Source organism: Peromyscus eremicus, chromosome 15, assembly GCF_949786415.1.
Source record: "Peromyscus eremicus chromosome 15, PerEre_H2_v1, whole genome shotgun sequence".
Classification (NCBI taxonomy): Eukaryota; Metazoa; Chordata; class Mammalia; order Rodentia; family Cricetidae; genus Peromyscus; species Peromyscus eremicus.
This window is the reverse complement of record NC_081431.1, coordinates 32294719-32319857: the sequence shown is the minus strand read 5'-3', so window position 1 is coordinate 32319857 and position 25139 is coordinate 32294719. Positions and strand designations below refer to the sequence as shown.

The 25139-nt window shown below is 39.2% G+C and overlaps 1 protein-coding gene across 5 annotated transcripts in view; it reads right to left on the bottom strand.

The window, feature by feature from the left end:
- The window catches only part of Dnm3 (dynamin 3), a 489100-nt gene that overhangs the window by 315550 nt on the left and 148411 nt on the right, over window positions 1–25139 (bottom strand). For all 5 annotated transcript variants that reach the window (XM_059280851.1, XM_059280854.1, XM_059280855.1 and 2 more), the window contains exons 5-7: window positions 9642–9740; window positions 8905–9065; window positions 4356–4498 (exon numbers count right to left, since the gene is read on the bottom strand). In XM_059280851.1, coding sequence (XP_059136834.1) covers window positions 4356–4498; window positions 8905–9065; window positions 9642–9740 — 403 coding nt within the window. The remainder of the gene's footprint in view (window positions 1–4355; window positions 4499–8904; window positions 9066–9641; window positions 9741–25139) is intronic.

Below are 25139 nucleotides of genomic sequence, written 5' to 3'. Positions count from 1 at the left end.
AGATGCCATGATTCATAGGAGTACCTTGCCCACACATGCAACTGTGTGCTGGGCATGTATTTTCTTTCTTAGCTGTCTTGGATCAACACATCTAAAACATGAACCACTTAACTTCTCTCAGTCCTGAGCCTGCTGATTCTCATGCCTTGGCTCCGGCCTCAGCAACTTCTTTTTAGATACTAGAGCACCTCTAGATTCCGTTCTGATTCTAGAATTCTGTTCAGGTCAGACCTTACACTGCCATAGTCATACAAACCTGTCATCACAGACTCCTCCACAACTAGCTCTGACTTGCTTTTCTGTAGATTCCCACAGTTGGGTTTAATCTGTTATCTAGGATTCTTCATGCTATGGCCCTGGCTGTTCTCGAGGCCTGTCTCTTGCCCATCCACATATACCTTCTAATTCAAACACAAAGAATATACTGGCCAGTTCACAAATGTACCATGCCCCTGTGTTTTTGTTCTTGTTTGGGGGCATTTACAGCACTATTGACTCCATTCCCTGCCTGGCTAATTTCCTTCTGTTCTAAAGACTCAGCTCAAGCAGTCTTTCAAGAAACCCCTCATGATCAGTGGTCCTCAGCTACCACCATCACCTACTACTGCCTAGATGAAGGGGTCTTCTTCTTCTTCAGCCTACTTCTACAAAATACTTTAACAGATCACATCACCACTATTTGTTTTCCTGTCAGTCACTCCCCTGAGGACAAGGGCTCACACTCAGTTTATCTCTACATGAGCAACATATAAGAAATGCTTAATAACTATTTGTGCTATGAAGTAATTAATTATCTTAGACTAACTGGTTAAAATAAAAGAGAAAGAAGAAAAGTATTCCATTTGTGATAACTTAGGTTTAGACATTCTAATTCTGACATACTAGAGCTACTACTTTCAAATTCAAAATCTAATAGAAAAATATTTTCTAATCTTCTGAAACTTGTATATTTTTATTGTAACTTGTATCTTTTTATTGTCAATAAATTTATTGGCTATAATGGGTTAAAGTAATTACAAATGACTTAGCCATGTTCCGGTGTCAGCTAATGTTTTTAGTGGTTTTTGTTAAACATCTGTAAAGTTGTGGCATATGCTGTAAAACACTAGAAATTTTTTACAAACTTCCATCTCCGTCACTTCTTCCCATACCCTCCAGTTGGTGGTATTGAAATAAGCTTCACTCTATTCTCTTACTCTACTCCTTAAACCTAACACACTCTCCTCATACTTCAGGGCATTGAGCATTCACTTCCCCTGAGAAGTAATACTTCTCCTCGCATATACCTGACTCCTCTTCTGGGCTCCAACATTCTCTCCTTATGATAAATAGAATTAGTAGAGTCTAACACAATCCATCATTTACATATATGTCTTCATGACCCTCTTCTCGAGTACAAAGGTTCCCATTCACTGCTGACGCCATGGTAGGTAATGCAGAGCCAGAGTCTGAGTAGAGTGCATGGAAGAATGGCAGGAGGAAGGAATGAAGGGGCATGTTGGGAAAGGCAGGAGCACAAGAAGAAGATGAACCAACAGTCTAGTCAACGATCTAATGGTGAAATAGTCTTCAGTCAAGACCCATGAAGTCACAGAGGCAAAGACCAGTCTTTACATCCTAGCTTCAGATGGATGTTGAGATAATAATGTATGACCTCAATATAAATGTATTTCTTTTCTATGTAACTTGAAGAATTTTATGAGTTTAACCAAAGTCAAGAAGACATAGATAGATGTGGGAAGAATTCTACTCTTAATTTTTTTTCTTCTTTGGTACAGTATTATTTTTAAGTGAAATATAATATGATTTAATTAAGATGCCACTAAAATATTTTAAATATTTAGAAATATCTTCACTTAAAAAACAGAATTAAATATCCTTTTGTGGCCATCACTGGAACAACAAACACCAAAATGAGTTCAATACCTTTGTGATATCTTGCTTAATATCACAAACAATATCTTACTTCTGACCAAAGCAAAAACTACAGAATGCATTTCAAAGCATCCCCTCACATTTGAAGAAAGATTATGTCTCCCCCTCCCAAAGAGCTGAGACAGTAGTACAGTGCCAGATCTATGCCCATCTGAGTGGATGCTGAAGTTCAAGGTGTAGGAGGACACCATAGAAGAAATCAGATTAGCAAAGTAGACCAGGTTTACAGGAAGAAATATGTCACTTACACTGGATGAGTACAGCAGGAAAGTTCTAATGGCATCGCTGTCCATGTGGGCACTCACCCCAGAAGGAGTTTATTGCCATGCTAAAGCTGGACAACCATGGCAAAAAAGAATTGCTAGAACAGAAAGTCAAATCTCACCCACCACATAGGGAAGAAATCAAACAAGTATAAGGATGAAACTATTGTGAGGTGTAGAGGGTAAGAGGTCCTTGTGTACACAGATAAGCACTGGAGAATCCAGGAAAGTTAAACACTCAGGCTTGTCTCTTCAAAGGAAGGAGATGTTTGAATGCTGGGAAAGAATGTAGTTTATGACTGGTGATCTTTTGCTATCTGTAGGGCCAGGCTTTACTGGAATCCCCCAGAATATTATGTTTGTTTATCCCAGGCTTTTCTCCTCTAAACCTTGAGCATTGCTTCTCAGTCAATAAAACCCATCCTTATGAGAGATATCACTTGTACTTTATAACGGCCTAAGTATTTCTATGTTATCTTAGGTCCAGGCCAGTCCTGACTCCCACAGCATTATGTTTACCTCAGTCATTCTCCCTAGACCCTTATCTTGAGCATTGCTCCTGAGTCATCAGAACTGATCTTTATGGAAGATGCCATATGTACTTTGTAAAGAGTTTCAATGTAAACATGTCTTAAGCTTTGTTGTACACTTGGGACTGAGCTAATTGTCATCAGGAAACTTTTTCCCAAAATTGTGCTGTGCTTAAATATGGCTAAAGTAAACCACCTGGCGTCAGACTCCAGAATTTTGGCCCAGCACCAACTTACTAAGTAGTGTTGAATCAAGTTTCATCCTTGTCTCTCCTCACTGCTGACTGTGAAGCATATTGGGACCACCCCATACACAGCGAAGATGCAGGAAGAAATGAAGTTTACATACTAAAGATTGGTTACGTGAAAAATAAGGGAATTAATTTTGCTTTGAGGTGCAAGCAATAAAGATGCCACAAAATGGGCCAGGGAAGTGGTTTAGTTGGTAAAATGTTTGCTACACGAGTAAGAGTAGTGGGGGAGATAGGAGAGTCTCTTTGGCTTGCTGGACAACTAGTCTAGCTAAATTGATGAGCTCTGGGTTCTGTGACAGATCCTGTCTCAAAAAAATTAAGATGGGCAGCAATCAAAGAAGACATCCAATGTTGACCTCTGATCTACACTAACACACCCTCACACACATTCATGCCCCCCCACATACATATACAATACACACAAATATACGTAAGGAGAAAGAGAGAGAGAGAGAGAGAGAGAGAGAGAGAGAGAGAGAGAGAGAGAGAGAGAGAACTATAAGAGGCATCAACTATCATCATTGACAGGCAATGTAGGTGTATAGGAATACTAAGCAGCAGTCTTCCAACTGAGACAGACCTAGTGTAACTTGAAGCACAAGAAAAAGGGACAATTGAGGTCAAGAGGGGTCAACAGAGAGATGAAAGGAGAGAGTGTTCTCTAGCAACTCTGCTATCCTACTATCCTACCCTACCAACCCAGGAAGTTCATGAAGGAGTAAAAGTCCTACAGGAGTTTTTATGCTTGAAGTTTAAACAGCCATATTAAAATCATTACCAGAAAGAAAAATAAGCAACTGATGCCTTTTTTTTTTTTTTTGGAGCTGAGGATCGAACCCAGGGCCTTGCGCTTGCTAGGCAAGCGCTCTACCACTGAGCTAAATCCCCAACCCAAAATGGCTCAGCCATTAAAGGCTAGGCTCACAACCAAAAATATAAAAAAAAAGCAATTGAAATGTGGCCTTATTCTCTATAGTTTTTAATTAATATTTTGTTCTCATTCTACTGAAGTATACACACAGGCAAATCACATGAGAACTTGAAATAAAGATAACCAAGTGGCATCTACAGATTCAGTTCTAAAATATAAATGAGATGCTCATCTCTACCTACTTCTGAGGCAAAGGGAGAAAAACTCTCCTGAAGTATCACTGCTAGTTTTACCCCCTGACTGAATCCATGCAGATGGACAACTGGTTAAACTTATAACAACAGTAAAATCCACAAGTGTTCCTTGAGAAAACGGAATGATTCAAGGGGCACTGTATAGAACCTCATGTGCGCTGCTTGCTGCTTCTAGAAATCAGCACAACCAACAGATGGAGGCAAAGCAAACGGCTTCAAATGAGCAAAGAGAGGGAGAGGTGACCCACTGCAGCAGAGCTTTTGTCTTCCTCGTGGGGTCCTCCGGTTTGAAGTTTTTGAAGGCTTCGACTTCATGTTCGATGGAGAGCAACTGTCCCTGGAGTTTGTTCCTGAAGTTGGGTAGGGTATCTCGAATATGGTTGGTAAGTTGCTAAATAAAACACAGCAAACACAGACACGTGTGTAAGAGTGCAGATCAGCTCATGACAAACTTCAGCCTCCGCTGTCACCCTGGTCATCGCCCCTCAGAACTCACATGCACATTTGCAATGGACTGCGTCAGCGGAGATGACAAAGCAGTGTCCTCTCTTCCCCACTGCCTTTTGGAGATGCTCAAAAGTCCTTCAATTAGTTACTCACTTGGGTTATCTTTTTTTCTTTGTCCTCCCACACCCTGCTACAATGTACCTGAAATTACTAGTGGGACTGCACTATACCACGTCAGCATTGGGGTAATTTAGATTGCTGTACACAGAAAGGAACATTTAACACCTTTAATCCCAGCACTCGGGAGGCAGAGGCAGGCAGATCTCTGAGTTGGAGGCCAGCCTGGTCTACAGAGCAAGTTCCAGGACAGCTAGGACTACACAAAGAAACCCTGTCTCAAAAGAGTACATATGTATTAGAGACATCTCGGGCACTACCTGATGTTTTTCTTACCAACTGGATGAGCATCCTGATGGTGCACAGGTGGTCAAAGGTGCTACAGGGAGCTGCCAGCTGCTAACTTTCTCTGCACTCTGGGTCTCAGGCAAGCTCCTTCAATTTCCTCCATCTCCCAGGGCCATCTAGCTCTGACTGGTCACATTTATGCCTTCAAGGAGGTGGCTTTAAAAGGTCCATGACTAAGCAAGGGATATCTCCCTGCCACTGACATCCCTACCCAGTCATTTGATTGGCAATGCCTCTGCCATCAGTTTGCACCTCAAATTCAGTAGGACAAATGCTTCCAGAAGAATCTATCCAATGGTATATGTTTAATTAAAGGCAAACTTGAGCAAGAAACACAAGTGCCAGTTTTCTGTCACGTGTTCTTTCTACAGTGAGGCTTTAAAAATCTGAATTAAAAGAAACCAAGATTCTTGACCCACTGAAGTAACATATTGGTAATAAAAACAAAGAGGCAGAAAAACACAGGAAAAATGACAAACAATTGAAAGCAAGGGAAAAAGAAAAATAAGTGAATACTAATAAGAATAAATATGTCGCTGGGTGGCAGTGGCACATGCCTTTAATCCCAGCACTCAGGAGGCAGAGCCAGGCAGATCTCTGTGAATTCGAGGCCAGCCTGGTCTACAGAGTGAGTTCCAGGACAGGCACCAAAATTACACAGAGAAACCCTATCTCAAAAAACAAAAAATAAATAAGTAAGTAAGTCAAGACTAACTGAATTATTTTAACATGTCTTTTTGTTTATCTCAGGTTATTTGAATGAATATAAGCATTCAATTAACCCATGGTCACCTAATTGTCAGCGGTTGGTGGCTCCATCACTCACTACTAACAAATATGAAATGTCTTGGTTCCTGGACAGGTACTGCTGCTGTGGCCATGAAGGAGCAAACAATAGAATGAAGAGAAGTGCATTCCCAGTACCAATGTCATCAAAGACAAGGACCTAAACCTAATAACAGCAATGGTGAACAACAGCAGTCGCCTGATGCCACGTGGGCTGTCAGAAAATAGGAACACTTGCCTCTGTTTGTGCTCAATGAACATCTCAATAGTAGAGCGACATTGGATCCCCTCTTGACTTTCTAAAACAGGTTTCTCCTTGACTTCCATAACCCCAGCTCCTCTAATTTTTCCGAATCATTTTCCAGGTGCCTCCCGCAACTCCTGTAACAATCCTTCTCACCAGACAGATAACACTGAAATTTTCAACAATGGATCCTATACCTCTTCTCAGCTCAGTAAATGTTCTATCTTAAGGTATCTCATTCTGTCTGTGGATTTGGTAAATATTCAAACAACTGTTCCTGCTAACAGGTTATCTCCAAACAGGACTCCCTATACATTCTGTGGGCAGATGCATTTAGCCATCTCCTGGATCTATAAATGACACCCAGCTTCAACACAGCCAAATGAACTACCTGACAGCTACAGTTTGGACCTGTGGTGTTCTCAAGCACCCACATGTTAAAAGCTTGGTCACCAACCTGTGCAACTGTCGGAAGGTTGTTAGGACAGTGAGGACATATGGCTAGTGGGAAGAAATCAGATTGCTAGAAGCATGCCCTTGAAAGACATTGAGACATTGATCCTTCATTTCCTTCCTAGACACCAGGAAGTGAGCAGCCTTTTCTTCCATGAGCTTCCAGCATGATGTACTGTGTTGCCACGGGTCCAACACAATAGAATAAAGTGACCATGGACTGAAATCTCTGAACCCATGAGCCAAAATAAATCTCCTTTCCTTGTAAGTTGTTATTTTATCATATCAATGAAAGGCAACTAACACACTCATCTTCTCCTACAGGTCTCCAACATCTTAACAGGCTGGGACCATGGGAGTTAACCTAGTTGCTCATCAAAGAGTTCTCCATCACCCATCACAAGCTCATCTTGAGTTCTCAGTTCTCATCAACATTTCTCAACTCTACTAGCCCTAACAAAGACCAAACTACCCTATTTTTTCCACTTTACTCTTAACTGATCTCCCCAATTTTAATCCTAACTGGTCTACAATTAATCTTCCTGCCTGTGGTTTACAAATGCTTTTTAACTCACCAATCTGACCCTTTTATTACCTTTATCAGGGATCTTTTGAAGAAATCTCTCTCCTCAGGATAATAGCAAAAATCCTTTATTTCTGCTTGTGAACATTAGTGGCCCTAGCTTTGGTCACCTTTCCAACTTTATCTCTCACTATCCACACACCCTTTTCCACATCTTCCAGCCACAGTAGTATTCCTCTCAGTCCCTCAAAAAAAAATCCACCATTTTCCATTCTGCAATACCAGCTATCTCTCAGAGTCACAGGTATACATCGCACCACTGATGAAGTTATCCCGATTTCTAACACAGAGTGAATATATGTGAAGCAACAGAGAGCGATTATATAGGAAAGGAAAGATCTTCAGTTCACAATCCAGTCAAATTCCATTCAACATGAATTCAGTGATGTCCAAACTTGGTGATCACCTGTAATCTAAATGGCTAATCATGCCCTTCTGGTTTTCTACTACTCAAAACCTACTTTATTTCTAACATATGTCCAATTGTATTAGTGAACTTCCCCTAGGATATTTTTCAATCTTTTTATCATTTTTTTAGGCCAATACAGATATGAAGACAGCAACCTAGAAAGTGTGACCAGCACTGGCTTCATTGGTAGAATATTGTAGTTCTTGCATGACTGGCTTGTGTTGCTCTTTAAAATGAATTGGTGTCTTCTTCTTGTTGTTGTTTTTGTTTTTTGAGACAAGGTTTCTCTGTGTTGTTTTGGTGCCTGTCCTGGATCTTGCTCTGTAGATCAGGCTGGCCTCAAACTCACAGAGATCTGCCTGGCTCTGCCTCCTAAGTGCTGGGATGGCTGAATTGGTGTCTTAAGTGATTGAGTCAAATGCTGCCTTGTGGCTTCTAAATGTTCATTTGCCCTTAATTAAAATGCATAAATTTATGGTAGTCTATTACATCACTTAAAAGTATACTACTGATCTTTATTTTCTACAACTTACTCCGTTGTTTCACCCAAGTGCTTTAGATACAGTATCAGCTGCTGTTACCATGACAACCTTCACTGATTCCTTCATTGGGCCAACATTAGGACGTTTGTGACTACCTGACTCATTGACAGATTATAGACATAGAGAACAGTCCATATAGAAATTATTAGGATATTTGTGACAGAAGCTACTCACAATATAAAGTCAGTACAATGGAAAGTCAAGAAGGAAGCCTCTATCCTATGACCACCCATGCTTGCCACAACGTTCAGCTCCCATATGGAAAGAAGATATGTAAGTAAGTCTACTGAGGACTTATGGAAAAGGTGTATGTGATTTATGGGAGATGGTAGGCTGAACACCAACTCCAATTCTATTTATTTTGAGTGAGTGTGTTATATGGAAAAGGTGTTTTGGATTAGTGGAAATCAATGATTACTTCATCAAGATTTATTGTTTCAATATTTTAAATTAAGAAACCAATAAAGATTTAGCAAAACCATAAAAAAGTTAATGGAAAAATCTAACCTAACCATCACAGCTTGGCATTTGAAACAGATCCGAAGAGACTACCTTGTCAGAGCTGCATAAGTCTAACTTGAGATACTATGTATTGTGAGTGTTCATGCTCACACATGTGTCTCCTGTTCTAAATCTCTTGCTTGCTGTTCCTAAATCAGTAAGTGTTTTTGCTTTGAATACTGTCAACAATATTGAGGTGAATTCAATTCAATGAAAAAGGTAATTGTGTGGGTCTAAATATCAACTTTTAAAATTATCAAAAGCAGAATGTCTTATCTGGGAAAAAATAATTTTAAAATAAGAAATGTTAATTCTAATAATCTACACATTTCATAATTGTACTTACTGCTTGAAAGAATAATTTTACCTGATTCAGGACCTTCTGGAGGTGGGGGGTCCCCATACGATCAGCAATATGTCTATAAGCCGGGTGAGAAAGAAAAAATTTCCTTTCTGCCAACATGGCCGCCTTAATGTCCTTCTTCCCATCTATGTCCTTCTGGCTTCTGTTGACCACCCCTACGTAGCCTGAAATGAAACACAAACCTATGGGATTTGGTACATTTCCTGTTATTTATTCTTGAGAAACTTCAAGGCTCTCTAACAGGCAAAATTAATTTTAAGGCCTAAAGACTGAGTCTCCTTACAACATTTAATCCAAGAACTCACTATCCAATAAATGCCACTGGTTTGGCTATTGATAAATTGTTGAAATCAACAGAATAATATCCCTCACCTTTTAAAGCTCTATATGCTTTAAGAAGCTATATCTCAACAATAGTATCATGTAGCAGGCAAGTAAATATCTGACTTAAAACAGGATGGTGTATATTTATGTAGCCTATGATGAATATTTATAACCTTCCTTCAAGCTCCTTCCTTCCCCTGTTTTCCTGTTCCTGTTATTTTAAGAAATAGTTCTCCTTTTGAAACGTTCCTTAATACAACACTCGGGAACATTGTGCCATTCCCTATAAAGTATAGCTAATAATAAATCACTCCCTTATAACAGAGGAAGCAGTAAAGCCAAGCTTCCCTGTGGCTCGCCAGTCATGTCTCTGCCATATTATAAAAGGCAGGCCTGTAGAAACCACAGTTCATTACCCCTTCGAAGAGGCAGCAGCTTGTTCTCCAGCACATCCCTGGCATCAGTTCCTTCATCCATGAGATCCAGCTTTGTGATAACACCAATGGTCCTCAGACCTGTATCATAAACAAACACAATTGTCACTACACAGTTTGCAGGGGAAAAAAAACTAACCAATTCAAGGGGCAAGGTATCTTAACACTAAAGGGAAGGCTCATATTCCAGGCCCTTTTCCTGTTTCTCTCTAGCTTCCTTTGCTTCTTGTTTACTATCACACCAGTCTGCTGATTACCTATATAATAAGTAAAAGGGTTACAAACCTACTTATTCATGAGATACTTTTCCAACCAAGAGAGAAAAGCAGGTATATCACAAAAATACTTCTAAATACAGCCATGTTTCACTTAACCATGGGAACATAGTCTGAGAAATGTGTTATGTATAGAATTCATCACTGTGCAATGTAATCATTACAGAGTATGTTTATATAAAGTAAGTGGCACAAGGCAGTGTCTCAATGGGGCCTCCTGATGTAAACAAGAGATGTAATCAACAGGAGATATGTAATATTGCAGCCAGTCTAAGACAGAATAAGTTTTTATGGTTGACATAAAACATGTGTATAGAGGTGTTCATGTTCATGTGTGTACATGCATGTGGACATCCAAAACAACCTCAGGTGTTGCTCCTCAGGCACCATTGACCCTCCCTTTTCTTCTTTATCAATAAGTTCTATTGTTAGCCTAGAACTATCTAAGTAGGCTAAACTAGTCAGTTGGTCAGCAAGTCCCAGGGTCCATCCATTTCTGATTTCTCAGCACTGAGATTGCAAGCATGCAACACCACGTTCAACTTTTTGCCTGTGAGTTCTGGAGCTCAAACTCAGGAACGGTGAGGCAAGGCAAGCACTCTACCAACTGAATTGTAACCCAGCCCCTTGACACTTTTTATGAATAGAAAAAGAAATAAAATAGCTCTTAGTAAATAAATCAGTAACGCGGTCATCTATTACCATTACAAAGTTTCTAGCACATACGTAATTGAATATGTGATACCCTCCTAGCCCTGACAGAGGAGTGGGCAGTCTCACAACAGCATCACTACAAACATGAAGAAGGAGTTTCACCGTGGTGTTGTGAAGGCTATGACATCACTGGGCTTTAGGAATTTTTAAGTTCCATAATGATCTCAGGAGACCACCGTTTTATATATATATATGCAGCCTACCATTAATAGAAATGTTATATAGCATTGTAGCTCTATGAGTTACACACAGCAAACATATTGAAAGGCATAAAATTTCACTATTTTTATTAATATCCTTGAAGAAAAAGAAGTCTTTGGATTCATGAAAGAATCAAACACCACAGAAACACTCAGACAAAGTAGAGCAGAGATGAAAATGTAAGTAGAAAGGTCAAAGATGACGTTGATGAATCCTTCTGGAAAACAATAGAAAAATATCTTTAAAAACCAGATAAATAACTGTGAAGATACAAAGTCTGAAAAAAATGGTGTCCTGGAGAGAAAAGCCCATGCAGAAATGTTCAGGGGTTAAGAAGATCCTATTCAAGAAAATGTTTCCAAAGTGAAAGATATGAATTTATAAGTTGAATGAACTCAGCAAGTGCCAGCACGCAGTGAAAACATGTGCAATTTGTCATGTCAGCGTAAGATTTCAAACCACTAGAAACAGAATGTTCCAAAAATTCTGCCAGAGGAGACTAAATAGGAAGCCGCATGAAGATGGTTGGGAGGCGTGGCCACCTTGGCATTCCCAGAAGCAAATTGGAAACCCAAAAGCAACAGAGAAATTGTTTCAAAATTTTGAAGGAAAAAATATTTAACCTAGAATTCTAATTTATCAATAAGTGTGACAGTAGAAAAATCTGACTATTGACTTGCTAAATCCCAGAATATTTAAACTCCTTTTGTCTTTTAGGTGCCTTGTAAAGTATACAAAACGGGGGTGCAATTTAAAGAAAAAATGAAAACCAGGATCTGTGCGGGGTCTTCAGCAGTAAGGTTGCACCCCTTTTTCTGGAAGGCACCAAGGCCAATGGTGGTAGCCTATATTGGCTTTTTGGGGGATCAGAGGGGTCTCTTGGACTCCCCCAAACAATAAGTCAAAGGTTTCCCATGCTTGTCATTGAGGTTTTGTTAGATAGTCTATAGTTTGGGGGAGGAGCATTGTCCCCGCTTCAACTTCAGTTATATATGTGTGTGTGTGTGTGTGTGTGTGTGTGTGTGTGTGTGTGTGTGTGTATTATATTATATGTAATTTTAAATAAATATAAAATATTTCCCTATGACTTTTTCAAACATTCTTAGTGCAACTTATCCCTCCTCTTCCCCTCTCCAACTGTGTTTAGAATCAAATATGTGTGTGTGTGTGTGTGTGTGTGTGTGTGTGTGTGTGTGTGTGTGCATGTAGGTATAAGAGAGTGATGTGAGGACTTCTAAGTTTTCTTCCTCCACATTACAAAGTCAAATAAAAATTCAATAATTTTAAGTGTCAAGAAGTAGCAGTATAACTATATTATAGAGAGACAGAGAGACAAGTACCAAATGCAATAGCTACAAGGGTTGAAAGTGGGTACCTCAGGAAACAGGGAATCAGGGACCAGGAGGGATGGAATCAAAAGATTTTATCAAAAGGTAAAATGTCTTTTGATAAGTGTCTTTTACCGTTACCAAATGACTTATACATGCACATATATATATACATATATATCTTAAAGTCAGTCTATACATGTATGTGTATATATACATATATGCATACATATATATGTGGGGGAGAGAGAGATCTTAAATGTGTATGTGTATATGACTTTAAGGAATGTATATACATATAGTTTTAGTTTTTAAAAGCTGGTTAAAAAGTATCTCTTTCCTACTCCTGCATCTCTGAAAAGGCAGCCACGTCCTCACTTAGTGAGGTAGAGTACCAGAAATGGAAAAGAGGCTATTTTCTTTCTCTTCACATGTGGTTCCACAAATAGGCGGCTTAAAATAATCAATGAATGAACTCCTGCTGGCAGACTCAAGACCTGCATTGATGGATCTCAAAAAGCCATTGTCAGACAAGATTTCAAAGGCTTTCGAGGCACGCCCCTGGGAATTTAAAGACCTGCATAAAACAGAACACATTGTTGATCCCTGATCCTGTGCCAGTCTCATTAAGAACTCAAAACGAAAACCATATGAGATGGGTGCTATTATTTTCTCAATTATACAGGTTGAGGAAAAGTGAGAGGAAAAATACACTTGCCTAAGGGGTCACAGCCTGGACACATGGAGCTAGAGTTTGGTGGTGCTAAATCCAACAACCTCATTCCATTTTTAATCCCACTAATTTTCTGCATCCCAATTCTTAGATTCTCTAAGTAATTAGCTATGTTACTTGACAGCTTAGTCATAACATCTAGTCCCACTTGTCTATAGAACTAGGGGTTGGCTACAAGTCAGAATTCTGGAGATGGGAGTGATTTCCAGATTTAGAAGAGGTATCTTTAGAGATGAAGGAAGAGCAGGTTGCAGGTTAAGACACTCCTGATCCTCTTGATAAAAGACTAAGTGCAGAGCTGATAACATTTTCACTTTTGTGTTTCTGTGGTGCTTTTCTCCAATAAAGAACAGGCATGGTGCTGAGAACCAGTGAGTCCTGGGAATGACCTTGAGAAGACATAGATGCTTCCAAAATCTGATGCTTATGGAGACAGGAAGTTGAGTGCACTGACTAAGGAACAGACTTCTCACTCCTTCTCATCTCTGGGGTGTTCATTTCTTCATTAGCAGGAAACTGCATCTGCCAGTTGGGCAGCCACACACCACAGCGCCCTGCTGCCCAGGAGTAGTTATTAGCAACGCTCGTTGCAACTCTTAAAAGATGGGCTTTCTGAAGAGGTTTTATAGGCACTCCAGCTCATCACAAAAAGGGAGACAATAGCGACTATGGAATCTAAATGAGAGTAGCAAGAGTCTAGTCTGGCAGGTAAACATCTCAATCCATCTCCACAACACGTAAAAATATAAACGAGCAAAGCCAGAAAGAAACCCCTCACACATCTGTCAGATGGAAGATCACAGTGAAAGATGCTGCCAAAAATTTCTGGCAAGACAAGTGAAGAAAAAACAATCCCATTTTACAAAAGTAGAAACTTAGAACCAGAAAACTCACTGGCAATCAGTCTCAGAGTAGGGAAACCTAGTTTGTGCTTCCAAAAAGCAATCTTTAGGGCATTACAGGGAATGTTATAGTTATCCAAGGACAGTGAGGTGTGGTTTCCCAGCTGATGGTGTTACAGATGAGTAAACTAATGCTCCGTGTTGAGGCAGGAAAAGCTAAATACTGCTAGATGGACTTCAGTGTGGAAACCATGAGAGTTAAGAGCAAGACACCACCACATTGTGTGCAATTACGTGTGCATGCGTGTGTGTGTGTGTGTGTGTGTGTGTGTGTGTTGCTTTGAGGAGCTCAAGGCAGTTCTTACATAAGAATCACCTGTGGCGGTGAGAGGGGCGGGGCAACTAATTTGAAGTCTGCCCAACAGCCGGTCCTCTTAACAGGGTATCTCTTTCTTCTCGGTTTGCTGTCATCAGCTACACGGACAAAGGCAACTTAAGGGAGGGTGGGTTTATCTCGAGGTACAGATTATCATGTGGGGAAGACAAGGCAGCAGGAGCTTGAAGCAGCTGTTGCGTGCACCTAACAGTCAGAAGCAACAAGTGTGCATGCAACCAACCAATGCTCAGCCTGATTCCACCATGTTATATGGTCCAGAATCTCTAAGGAACAGCCCCACCCACAATCAAGACAGGTCTCCCACATCAATTGACATAACCAAAATAGTCCCTTATAGGCATGTCCAGATGACTCCAGATCCTGTCGACTTGATAGATTATAAACATCATTATAAACATCACACATAGTGCGCCCCCAGGAGAAGCTGTCAATAGGGACGTAATCCTCAGGGGACTTTTCAGGGCCAAACAAATCAATCGAAAGAAAATGTTCAATTCAAGGAAAATGTTTAATTCTAGCCTGTTTTAGACATCTCTGCTCACCTAAGAATGTGGAGGAAAAGGATATGAAACACTTACAAAATCCAGAGGCATGGGCTTACTAAAATAGTGACCTAATCACTGTCTATAATAGAATATTTTCTCTCACTCAATACTTTACCCAATGTGTTATGGAAGGCCTATTTGTCATTTCCTACACACAGTAGTATATCTTGTCTGGTTAATGAGGAAAAAAAACTACAGGGCATAACAAGAGACAAGAAAAAAATACCACAGTTTCAAGAGGCACAACAAGCATCAGAACCAGACTCAGATATGGCAGAGATGCTCAACTTAAGAGACTTAGAATTGTTTTTAAATGAGATTATTTCACCAAGGACTGCAATGAATGGTACACACCCTGTGAGAACAGATGAGCAGAAAGGGGCAAGTGCTGAAAAAAAGAATCCAGGAGAAATGCTGAAGGCAAAAAGCACTATAGCCAGGCAGTGGTGGCACACACCTTTAATCCCAGCACTCAGGAGGCAGAGGCAGGTGAATCTCTGAGTTTGAGGCCAGCCTGGTCTACAGAGCAAGTTCTAGGACAACCAGAACAATACAGAGAAACCCTGTCTTGGGGGCAAAAAAAAACCAAAACACTGTAATAGAGTAATAGAAATGAAATAGAAATTACAAGGTACTCAAGTTACTCATAACAAAATACAGTGTTATTTAAAAGTAGACTTGAATTAGTTGTGTGTATTGCTAAATCTAGAGCAAACACTCAAAAGATAAAATACAACAGAGATGCTAAGAAAGTAGAGAAAACTGAATCATATAAAATTCTCAATTAAAAACAAAAAGGGCAGAAAAGGAATAGACAAAATATAAAAAAAAGACAAGGACAATACATAGGAGACATTAATTTAAAGGTAGCTATTAATCCAGTGATATCAGTAATCACATTAAATGTCAATAGCTTAATTGCCTTTAATGTGATTGCAACTAAAAGATAGAGGTTATCACAGTGGGCCAAAAAATAGTCTGAGTATGGTGGTACACACCTCTAATCCCACCACTTGGGAGACTAGGTAAGAGGACTGTGAGTTCTAGGCAAGCCTAGACTACATAGTAAGTTCAAGGTAGCCTGAGATACACATTGAGATCATGTCTCAAAAGAAAATCAAGGGCAAGGGACAGAGCTCATTGGTAGAATACTTGCCAATATGTACAATGCTCAGATTCAATCCCCAGCACAAAAGGTAAGTCAATTATATGTCACCTACAGTAAAGCCCACTTTAAGCAGAAGGACATATATAAATTAAAAGAAAATGAATAGAAAAAGATATTTCATGCTAGCATTCATCAAAAGAGTTGGAATATCTTTATTAATTTCAGACATATAAAAGTTCTTCCCAGCAAAAACCAGTGTCAAGAGAGTGGTAAGACAAGTACAGATAGGAAGGAAATATTATATATATATATATATATATATATATATATATATATATATATATATATGGCAAAGGAGTGTTTCTCAAAATACACAGAGAACTAATGATATACAAAAGAACTGTTCTGGGAGAAATAAAAACCTTCTAATTCAATAATATGGACATTGGGAAGGAAACACCTTGAGTAAAATACCAGAACAGGTGCCTCAAGAAGAGAGAAGCAGATGGTGGGTAGACATTTAAAAGATGCTCAACAAATCTACATTGCTAAATTGTCCCAGGCAGAGGCAAATACCTGAGAGAAACACGGTCTAGGAGGATTGATTTGGTGTCCAATTTTGGCAGACCCCATGGCTTTAGTCCTCATAGAAGACAGACTGTCATGGCAATGAGGGTGTGATGGAAGAGAACTGGCTATATTGTGGTAGCCGGGAAGTGAGAGAAGGATAGGATAGAGCCAGGACAAGGTACAAAGTGTAGTCCTTGCTCCCAGTGATCTGTCTCCAACTAGGCCCCACACCCTGAAGGGTCACCACCTCCTCTTCCAAACCATTCAACATGTGAACCTATGGGGAATTTTCCATTCAGACCATACCAGCATCATATGTCATTAAGAAGCAGCAATTAAAACACCAATTAAGTAACAGTATTCCCCTATCAGAATGGCCAAAACCACAAAAGTGGCAACATCAATGTTCTGTGAGAAACTAGAGGTTGGAAAATCTCACACATTGCTAGTAGGAATACAAAAATGATATAGCCATTTGGTAGGAGGAAAAAAGAAACACCACACTCAAAAAGATCAAATTTGTAATCACATCAGTCCCATTCCTTACCAATGTCTACAACTTGACTAATTCTGATCTCTAGTAAAACCTAATTGTAATATATCTTCTGCCTAGCTATTGACCATTCAGCTTTTTATTAAAAACCAGTCACAGTGATACATCTTCACACAACATCCAATGACTTTCTTTTTCCCTCAGGACCACTAATCTTTACCTCCCTATCTTCACAACGCCACTCACTTCAGCTTCACTACGCCTTGCCTTCTTGATCACCTCTAGGTATCCTTCAAAATTCATGTCAGGCCTACCCACAGTCCTTAATCAGACACTCGCAAATATAATTCATGGCTCATTCTCTTTGCCTTCAAAATTCTCAAATACACTGAAATTGCAACTCTACACCACCAAGAGTATGCTTATATTATGTCATCCATGAACTATATATAATATGTATATGTTAAGTCATTAACATAGGTGGCAAGCACAGTGAGAATTTAGTTTATAAGCCAAATAAATGAATGAAAATGCAAAGTTATGTTTTTATCAGGATCATACAGAAGTTGAAACACAGATTCTAGAGAAGTTCTGTGATAACAATCTCCCATGCTAGCTACTGTCAATACACACTGATTTATTACAAGGATGCTACCATTTCTTCCATTTATGTGTGCTACTAAACTGTAAGTAGTGTGATTCTTTTCATCTAATTAAGAAGTGGAACCACACCAAGCCACAGACAACATTATCAGTTGCTAGGAAATCAGTCTGGAACACAGTGCACAGTGATACAATAACAATAAAAATAGTCATTATAGAAGTAATACAAAAATGTACACAGCAAGATTAAAAATACTTATTAAATTAGATGCACTTCAGTTAATTCATGGTTTAGGTTTGGGTGGGGTTGGGGAGAAATAAATGTAGTTCTTTCTATTTGGCAATGTTTATGAAATATTTTATTTCTAAAAGCACCCAGTGATGAATAGGAAGAGTTTAATCTATTTTTTTCTATAAGTTTTCCATGGGTTTAATTTCCTATTACTTCTAAATCTGCTGAAAACAGTTTTCATTTTCAAAGTCATCAGTTGATATTATTTCATATGTTACTAAATAAAATGTTAAGTACATAGTATAAAATATTAAAAATTCATGATGGCAGTACAGAGTCTATCTTATTCTGGTTCCGTAGAGATTCTATCTTATTCTGGTTCCCTAGGATAGTCCAGAGACAAGCCAAGTATTTGGAAATTGTAATGTCTGTGAAAGGAGGAGAAATGTATTAGAAGAGAGGAAAGGGAAAAGAGAAAGAACAGAGAACTGAAAGGGTTGGTTTAAAAACAAGAAAATCTGTGTACAAAGTGTTTCTTTCAGAGATGTTATACTCCAAAACAGAACTGAGGCATGAAAAAGAAAAATGATCCACATGCTCCTAAACCTCCTGCTGTGTGTCAGCTGAACACACTTCCTTCTTTTCCACTGGCATGGGGCTAAATTAAATTTCCAAGTCTCATTTACAAATGAGTAGCAATGTGCCTCATGTTGTTCCTGTGATTAAGACTGAGCTAAAGGAATATAAACAGAACTGGCATATACCACTTTTAGAGTTGGTATATATAATTTCCCACATCTGTTCCTAAATGTTCTTTTGCCTTTGTCTTGCTGAATAGAATCATAATAGGTCACTAGGTCTTTAGGGTGGCAAGATGGAAGGAGCCTGGATCTCTGAATGACATGAAGAAAAACAACTTGTCTGGGATGACGGTACTAACACCAGAGTCCGGTACTAACGCCTGAGTCCATTTACTACTGTACATTGGTGTACATTGGTGTCCTCTTTGAAGAGGAGAGTTGTCATAATGAATACCTGACATTGGAAAGTTAAGTGGCAGAGAAACAAATACTTCAGGTTCATTAGAAAGCTGATCTGTGTTGTACAATGATTGTAGGCTAGGTACAAATGGTAACCTGTACCCATAGGAAAGATGTACATATAGGAAAGATGCAGAGTGTTCATTTGTCTTGACTGTTCCTTGCCACTAAAACAAAAAAATTCAAAAATATATTAGCTCATACAAGACATTTATCATTTGTAAATAGAAATAAGAGATTTATTTTTAGAATAAATTTATAGATTTAAAGAAATCTATAAATTCGTGTCTGTTGGTTTTTTAAAAGTTCACGTGTTCTTATGAGTCAAACAGTAGAAGAAAATGAAAGTCAATTAAGAATTTTTCACTAAGCAAATCATCAGTAATTTCTGCCTCAAGCTATACAAGAATAATGGAATTCAGACATACCCTTCTTTGGTGAATATGTAGTGTGTGTGTGTGTGTGTGTGTGTGTGTGTGTGTGTGTATGTGTGTGTGTGTATGTGTGTGTAGTGGTCATGTCTATGGGTGCACATTCTATGGGGTGTACATGCACATCTATTCACATGCATGTAGAAATCATAGGTTGATTCCATCACTCTCCATCTTTGAGGTTGTATCTCTCACTTGAACCCAGAATTAGCTGATTCAGCTAATCTAGCTAGCTGGACTTCTCCAAGTATCTCCTGCCTCTACCCCTGCCCCATTGCTGGGATTATGGATAGGCTATCTATCACACCCATCCAACATTTATGTAGCTACCAGAGGTCTCATCTCTGGTCCTCAAGCCATAAAGTTCATGGCAAGCACTTTATTCACTGAACTGTATCTCTGCAGCCTTAGACACACATCTCTTTCCTAAACTCTAGGAAACTGGACATGCATTCATATGAAAACTGCTTCTGATAATGAGTAACATGTTTCACAGGACTGTGATAGTGAGAGAATAAAAACTGAATGACTACACAGTTACTTCCTGCTTGGTGGCTCTTTCCAGACTGTGAGTAGGACACCATCCAAGGAGACATCATGTTTAATTCAGGAGACACAGGCTAGCATTTGAGGACACTGAGACATTAGACTTTACAGAATAATACACCAGATAAGAAGGAGCCAACAAGAGGGGAAAGCTCCAGAAATTTTCACGAGGGTTCTTTGAGTCTCTGTAAATAGCAGTACACATTAGGTAAAACTCCATTTTGGCTAGCAGGCAAAAGAAAACATCTAGGATACTCTAAGCCAAATAACTCCCAGAGCCTTCATAGGAATGGGAGTCATTTAAGATTCTATTAGCAAACACAGAGAAACCCTGTGGAAGATGAGATGCTAGAGAAACCAGACGGTCAAACCCAGGAAACACTACTGCAGACCAACCCTTTGAAAACATGAAAAACACACATTTAAAAAAAAAAACTGATCTTCAGGAAATGTAGCTACTTTCTAATACAAAATCCAGCACACTTTTAAAGAACACAATGACATTCAAAACTCAAGTAAAGTAAAATTCAAAATATCTGATGTTTAAGGCTAGAGAGATGGCTCAGTGCTTTAAAGTGTTTGCTGCTCATACAGAGGACCCACATTTAGGTTCCAGCACCCATATCAGGCAGTTCACAATTCCCTGTAACTCTAGCCCTAGAAGATCCAAGGCCCTCTTCTGGCCACTGTAGGCACTATACTCATGTGCACATACTCCTACACAGACACACATATATACACTTATTTTTTTAAACTAAATCTTTAAAAGAAATAAATCATACATAAATTTGTATCAGAAAGCTTTCTATATAATTCCAAATTATTTGGAAATTAGGGAATAGGTCTTGAAATAACCATGGATTATAAAAGAAGACACAAAGAAAGTTTAGAATATAGACAGTCCTCAACTTAACTATGGTTCAAATTAGAATGTTAAAAAAAAACATTTATTTATTTGTGTATACTTGTGTCTATGTATTTTGACATGTGCATGCATACACATTGCATGTGGAGGTCACAGAAAAACTTTCAGGGGTTGCTGAGGGGATATCTTTCTGTATGCTGTGAATATATGTTGTTCCCATTGGTTAATAAATAAACTGCTTTGGCCTATAGCAAGGCAGCTAAGAGGCAGGCGAGAAATCCAAGGAGAGAGACAGGAAAGAGAAAGGCAGAGTCTGGGGAGAGACGCTACCTGCCACCCAAGGAACAACATGCCAGCAGTCCAGTAAGCCACAGAGCACATGGCAAAACATAGACTAATGGAGATTGGTTAATTTAAGATATAAAAACTAGCTAGCAAGAGCCTGCCATAGACCATACAGTTTGTAAATAATATTAAGCCTCTGCGTGATTATTTTATAAGTGGCTGAGGGACCCCCCCAGGGCTGGGCAGGACTAAAGAAACAAGAGACCATGGAGGGTGGGGTGGCGGGGGGAGGGGGACAGGTGAGACTGGAGAAAACTTCCAGCTATAAGGGGTCATTTCTCTCCTTTCTCCATGTAGGTCCCAGGGACCCCAGGGTCATTAGGCTGGGCAGCAAATGTTTTTACCCACTGAATCATCTCATCAACCGAAGGATGTTTGGACTCTATGATGATACAAAGCAGGACACATTCAGTAGAACCCATATTCTGAATTTTATATTTGATCCTTTTCTGCACAGGATGTCTGTGGTACAATTGCTGTGGATATCATTCTGTATAAATAAAACACTGATTGGCCAGTGGCCAGGCAGGAAGTATAGGCGGGACAAGGAGAGAGGAGAATTCTGGGAAGTGGAAAGCTGAGTCAGGGAGACACTGCCAGCCGTGCCATGACAAGCAGCATGTAAAGATGCCGGTAAGCCACGAGCCACGTGGCAAGGTATAGATTTATAGAAATGGATTAATTTAAGATATAAGGACAGTTAGCAAGAAGCCTGCCACTGCCATACAGTTTGTAAGCAATATAAGTCTCTGTGTTTACTTGGTTGGGTCTGAGCAGCTGTGGGAATGGCGGGTGAGAGAGATTTGTCCTGACTGTGGGCAAGGCAGGAAAACTCTAGCTACATACAATATATAGTTTTATGATACTAAGCAATGACAGAAATCTACAGCTCATAGTCAGGAAGCAAACAATTAGTTCTCAGCAGTATACTGTGATACTAAGCCATGCTGTTCCAAATATTAAATATGTTGGTGGTATTTTAAATTTCTATGGGATTTTCAACTTGTGCCAGCTTATCAGCACATAGCTTTATCATAAGTAAAGGATCATCCACACTCTGAATAAAATAAAAGCTCACCATATCAAAACATCCATTACATAGCTACACTAAAGCTTAGAAGATTCCAAATGCTATTGCCAACTAAGAAAGATTTCAAATCAACAATCTAAGTTTCTATATCAGGAAATTAGAGGATAACCAATGAAATCCAAAATAAGAAGTATAAGTATTAATAATAATAGTGGAAGTTGATGGAATAGGCTATAAATGAGTAATAGAAACAGTAAATTAAACCAAAGGCTCGTTCTTTGAAAAGATTTGTAACACTGTCTATTTTTACTCTTTAACTCAACTTTTACTGGAGCCCTCAGCCAAAGCAAGAAGGACAAATCAAATATATACAGTTGTGAGGAAAAGAGTTCGTTTGTTTATTTGCTGTTTGTTTGTTTGACATAGGTAAAAGAAAAATTTCACACACAGCATGATTCTATATGTAGAATGTTTCAAGGAACCAACAAAATCTATGAGAGCTAAAAAAAAAAGTTTATTAAAATCACAGATTACAAAAATAAGAGCAAGCTACAAAAATAACTCATAGTCTTATATACTACTGGTATGCAATAGTGCTATCCAACAAAACTTCTTATAATGATGAAAAATGCTCCCCAAGTGTGAAACTTCCTAAGACAAATGCTATTAGCCATGTGAAACTGGGTGCCGACAGTACAGCAATGCCATGGAGAAACTAATTTTGAACTTTTATTTACTTTAAACTCATTTAAATTTGAATCACCTCATGTGGATAGAGGATAACATTCAGGATGGTAGAAGCTATAGATTTAATGTCATTCCAAACAAAAACTCAGTAAGTTTTTTTTTCGTAGAAACTGAAAAACTGATTAAAATTTCAGATGAAAGTATAGCATATCTATTATAAGCAATAGTATATATGTGTGCATATATATAAACTCTGTTTCAAGTCTTGCTATAAAACTTTACTGATCACAACTGCACAAAACAAGCACAGGAATTGGAACAGACAAATGGAATAAAGCAGTGAGTCTGGAATTATAGATAATAATAATAATAATAATCCACCAATAAATTATCAAATATGTAAGACACAAATATGCATATATGTGGTGGTATTTGTAATCTAAGAAATAAAGCTTGCCTGAAGATCAGAGGACAGAGCCAGCCACAGAGTTAAACATAGAGGTCAGGCAGTGGTGGCACACATCTTTAATCCTAGCACTCGGGAGGCAGAGATCTGTCTAGATCTCTGAGTTCAAAGCCACATTGGGCTACATGAGATTGATCCAATCTCGAAGAGAAACAGAGCCAGGCAGTGGTGGTACACACCTTTAATCCCAGTACTTGGGAATCACACACCATTAATCCCAACACTAGGAAGGTTGAGATAGGAAGTGAAATGGCTGGGCAGAGAAAGGCATATAAAAAGGGAGGAGACAGGAACTCAGGCCCTTTCACCTGAGGACTCAGAGGCATTCAGTCTGAGGATTCATAGAGACAGGATTGGCTGAGGACTTGGCAAGGTGAGAAGTGGCTGTGGCTTGTTTCCTCTGATCTTTCAGCATTTACTCTATTATCTGACCCTGGGTTTTTATTATAAGACTATTTAGGATTCATGCAACACATATACATATATAATTGACTCTGGATGATGATATGCATGTAATTCAAGGGAAAAGGGGTAATCTGTTTAATATGAATGGTCCTAAGACTGAGTCTCTGATCTTTCACTACACACACACACACACACACACACACACACACACACACACACACAGGATATCACGGACCTAAATTTAAGCTAAAACTATAAAACTTCTAGAGGAAAAGCAAAGAAGAAAAATCTCTGTAAACTTAGAGAAGATTCAAGGAAGTGTGCACTGCATAAGGAAAACTGGTAAACTGAACATCAAAATCAAAATTTGCTCTTCTAGAGCTAAGGTTCAAAAATATAAAACAGTAAGCTACAGAGTGAGAGAACACATTCAAATGTATAATGAAAGATTTCCACCAAATGTATTTTGAAAACCTTGTAACAATTCTAAGAAGACAACACTTTAATTTAAAATAGACAAAGGCGTTAGGAGTGTAGCTCAGGGAGAGAGAACTTGCTTAGAAAATGTGTGGTTTATCCCTAGCACAGTGCAATAAATAAGTAGGCAAAAGAGAGAAACAAGTTAAGTAGGCAAAAGGCTCAAATAGACATTTCATAAAAAAGTAAATACACGTGACGAACAATGACACAGAGTGACTCTCAGCATGGCACACCAGAGAAAAGCAAGACAGCACCACCACAGGGGCATTCAAACAACAGCAACTAAACCCAGCAAGGGCAAATGTCAGCCAGCATGTGGAAGATGCAACCTCTACCTGGGTATCCGTGTAGTGAGACTCTTCAGATGTTAATGTGTGTTCATGCAGGAATCCCTTTCCTTGGTTCTTTTCCCAAGTGGAATAAGATGTGTGAACACAGAAACGCTGTACATTGATAGTCATGCCAGCTTTACTTGTGAGCATCCAGAACCGGAAATAGCCTGAAGCTGTATTCACAGGCAAGTGCATCAACAAAACATGGCACATACACGGGGCAACACAACTCAACAACTCGGAAACATAAACAACAGAAGCCTGCAGCAGTGTGAATGGATCTCAAGAGAAAGCCATACGTAAGGAGTGCTGATGTACGACTCCACTTGGATGGAACGCTAGGAAGACAGATGGACAGATTTACAAGGACAGAAAGTTGTTTCCACAGTTTCCTGGGGCCAAGAGTGGGGTGTGCTGGTTGAGACTGATGTTAGCAACTTTTGTGGGTGATGGAAATGTTCTCTAGCTCAGTTGTGGTGGACAGACCATGGGCACACTGCTGTTAAAACACATTGGACTTCACACTTACAATGTATACCGCCCTGTGTGAGGCGCTGGTCTGCGGTAGCCTCAGTTAACCCCGACAAGTTGAGAGAAAGAAAGAGAAATGGGGCGATAGAGGTATTTCATTTGTATCAAAGGAACAAAGAAGTAAAACAGATTTAAGAGCTAAGTCCAGGAGAAACCTCTAGGCACTGTTGTTTACGTGTAGAAGTAACTAGAAGCAGATAGTCAAGAAACAAAGAGCCTGCCTAAAAAGCCTTCAAAGAGACTTAAAACCTCATTTAATGGCCCAAGTGTGTATGAGAAGT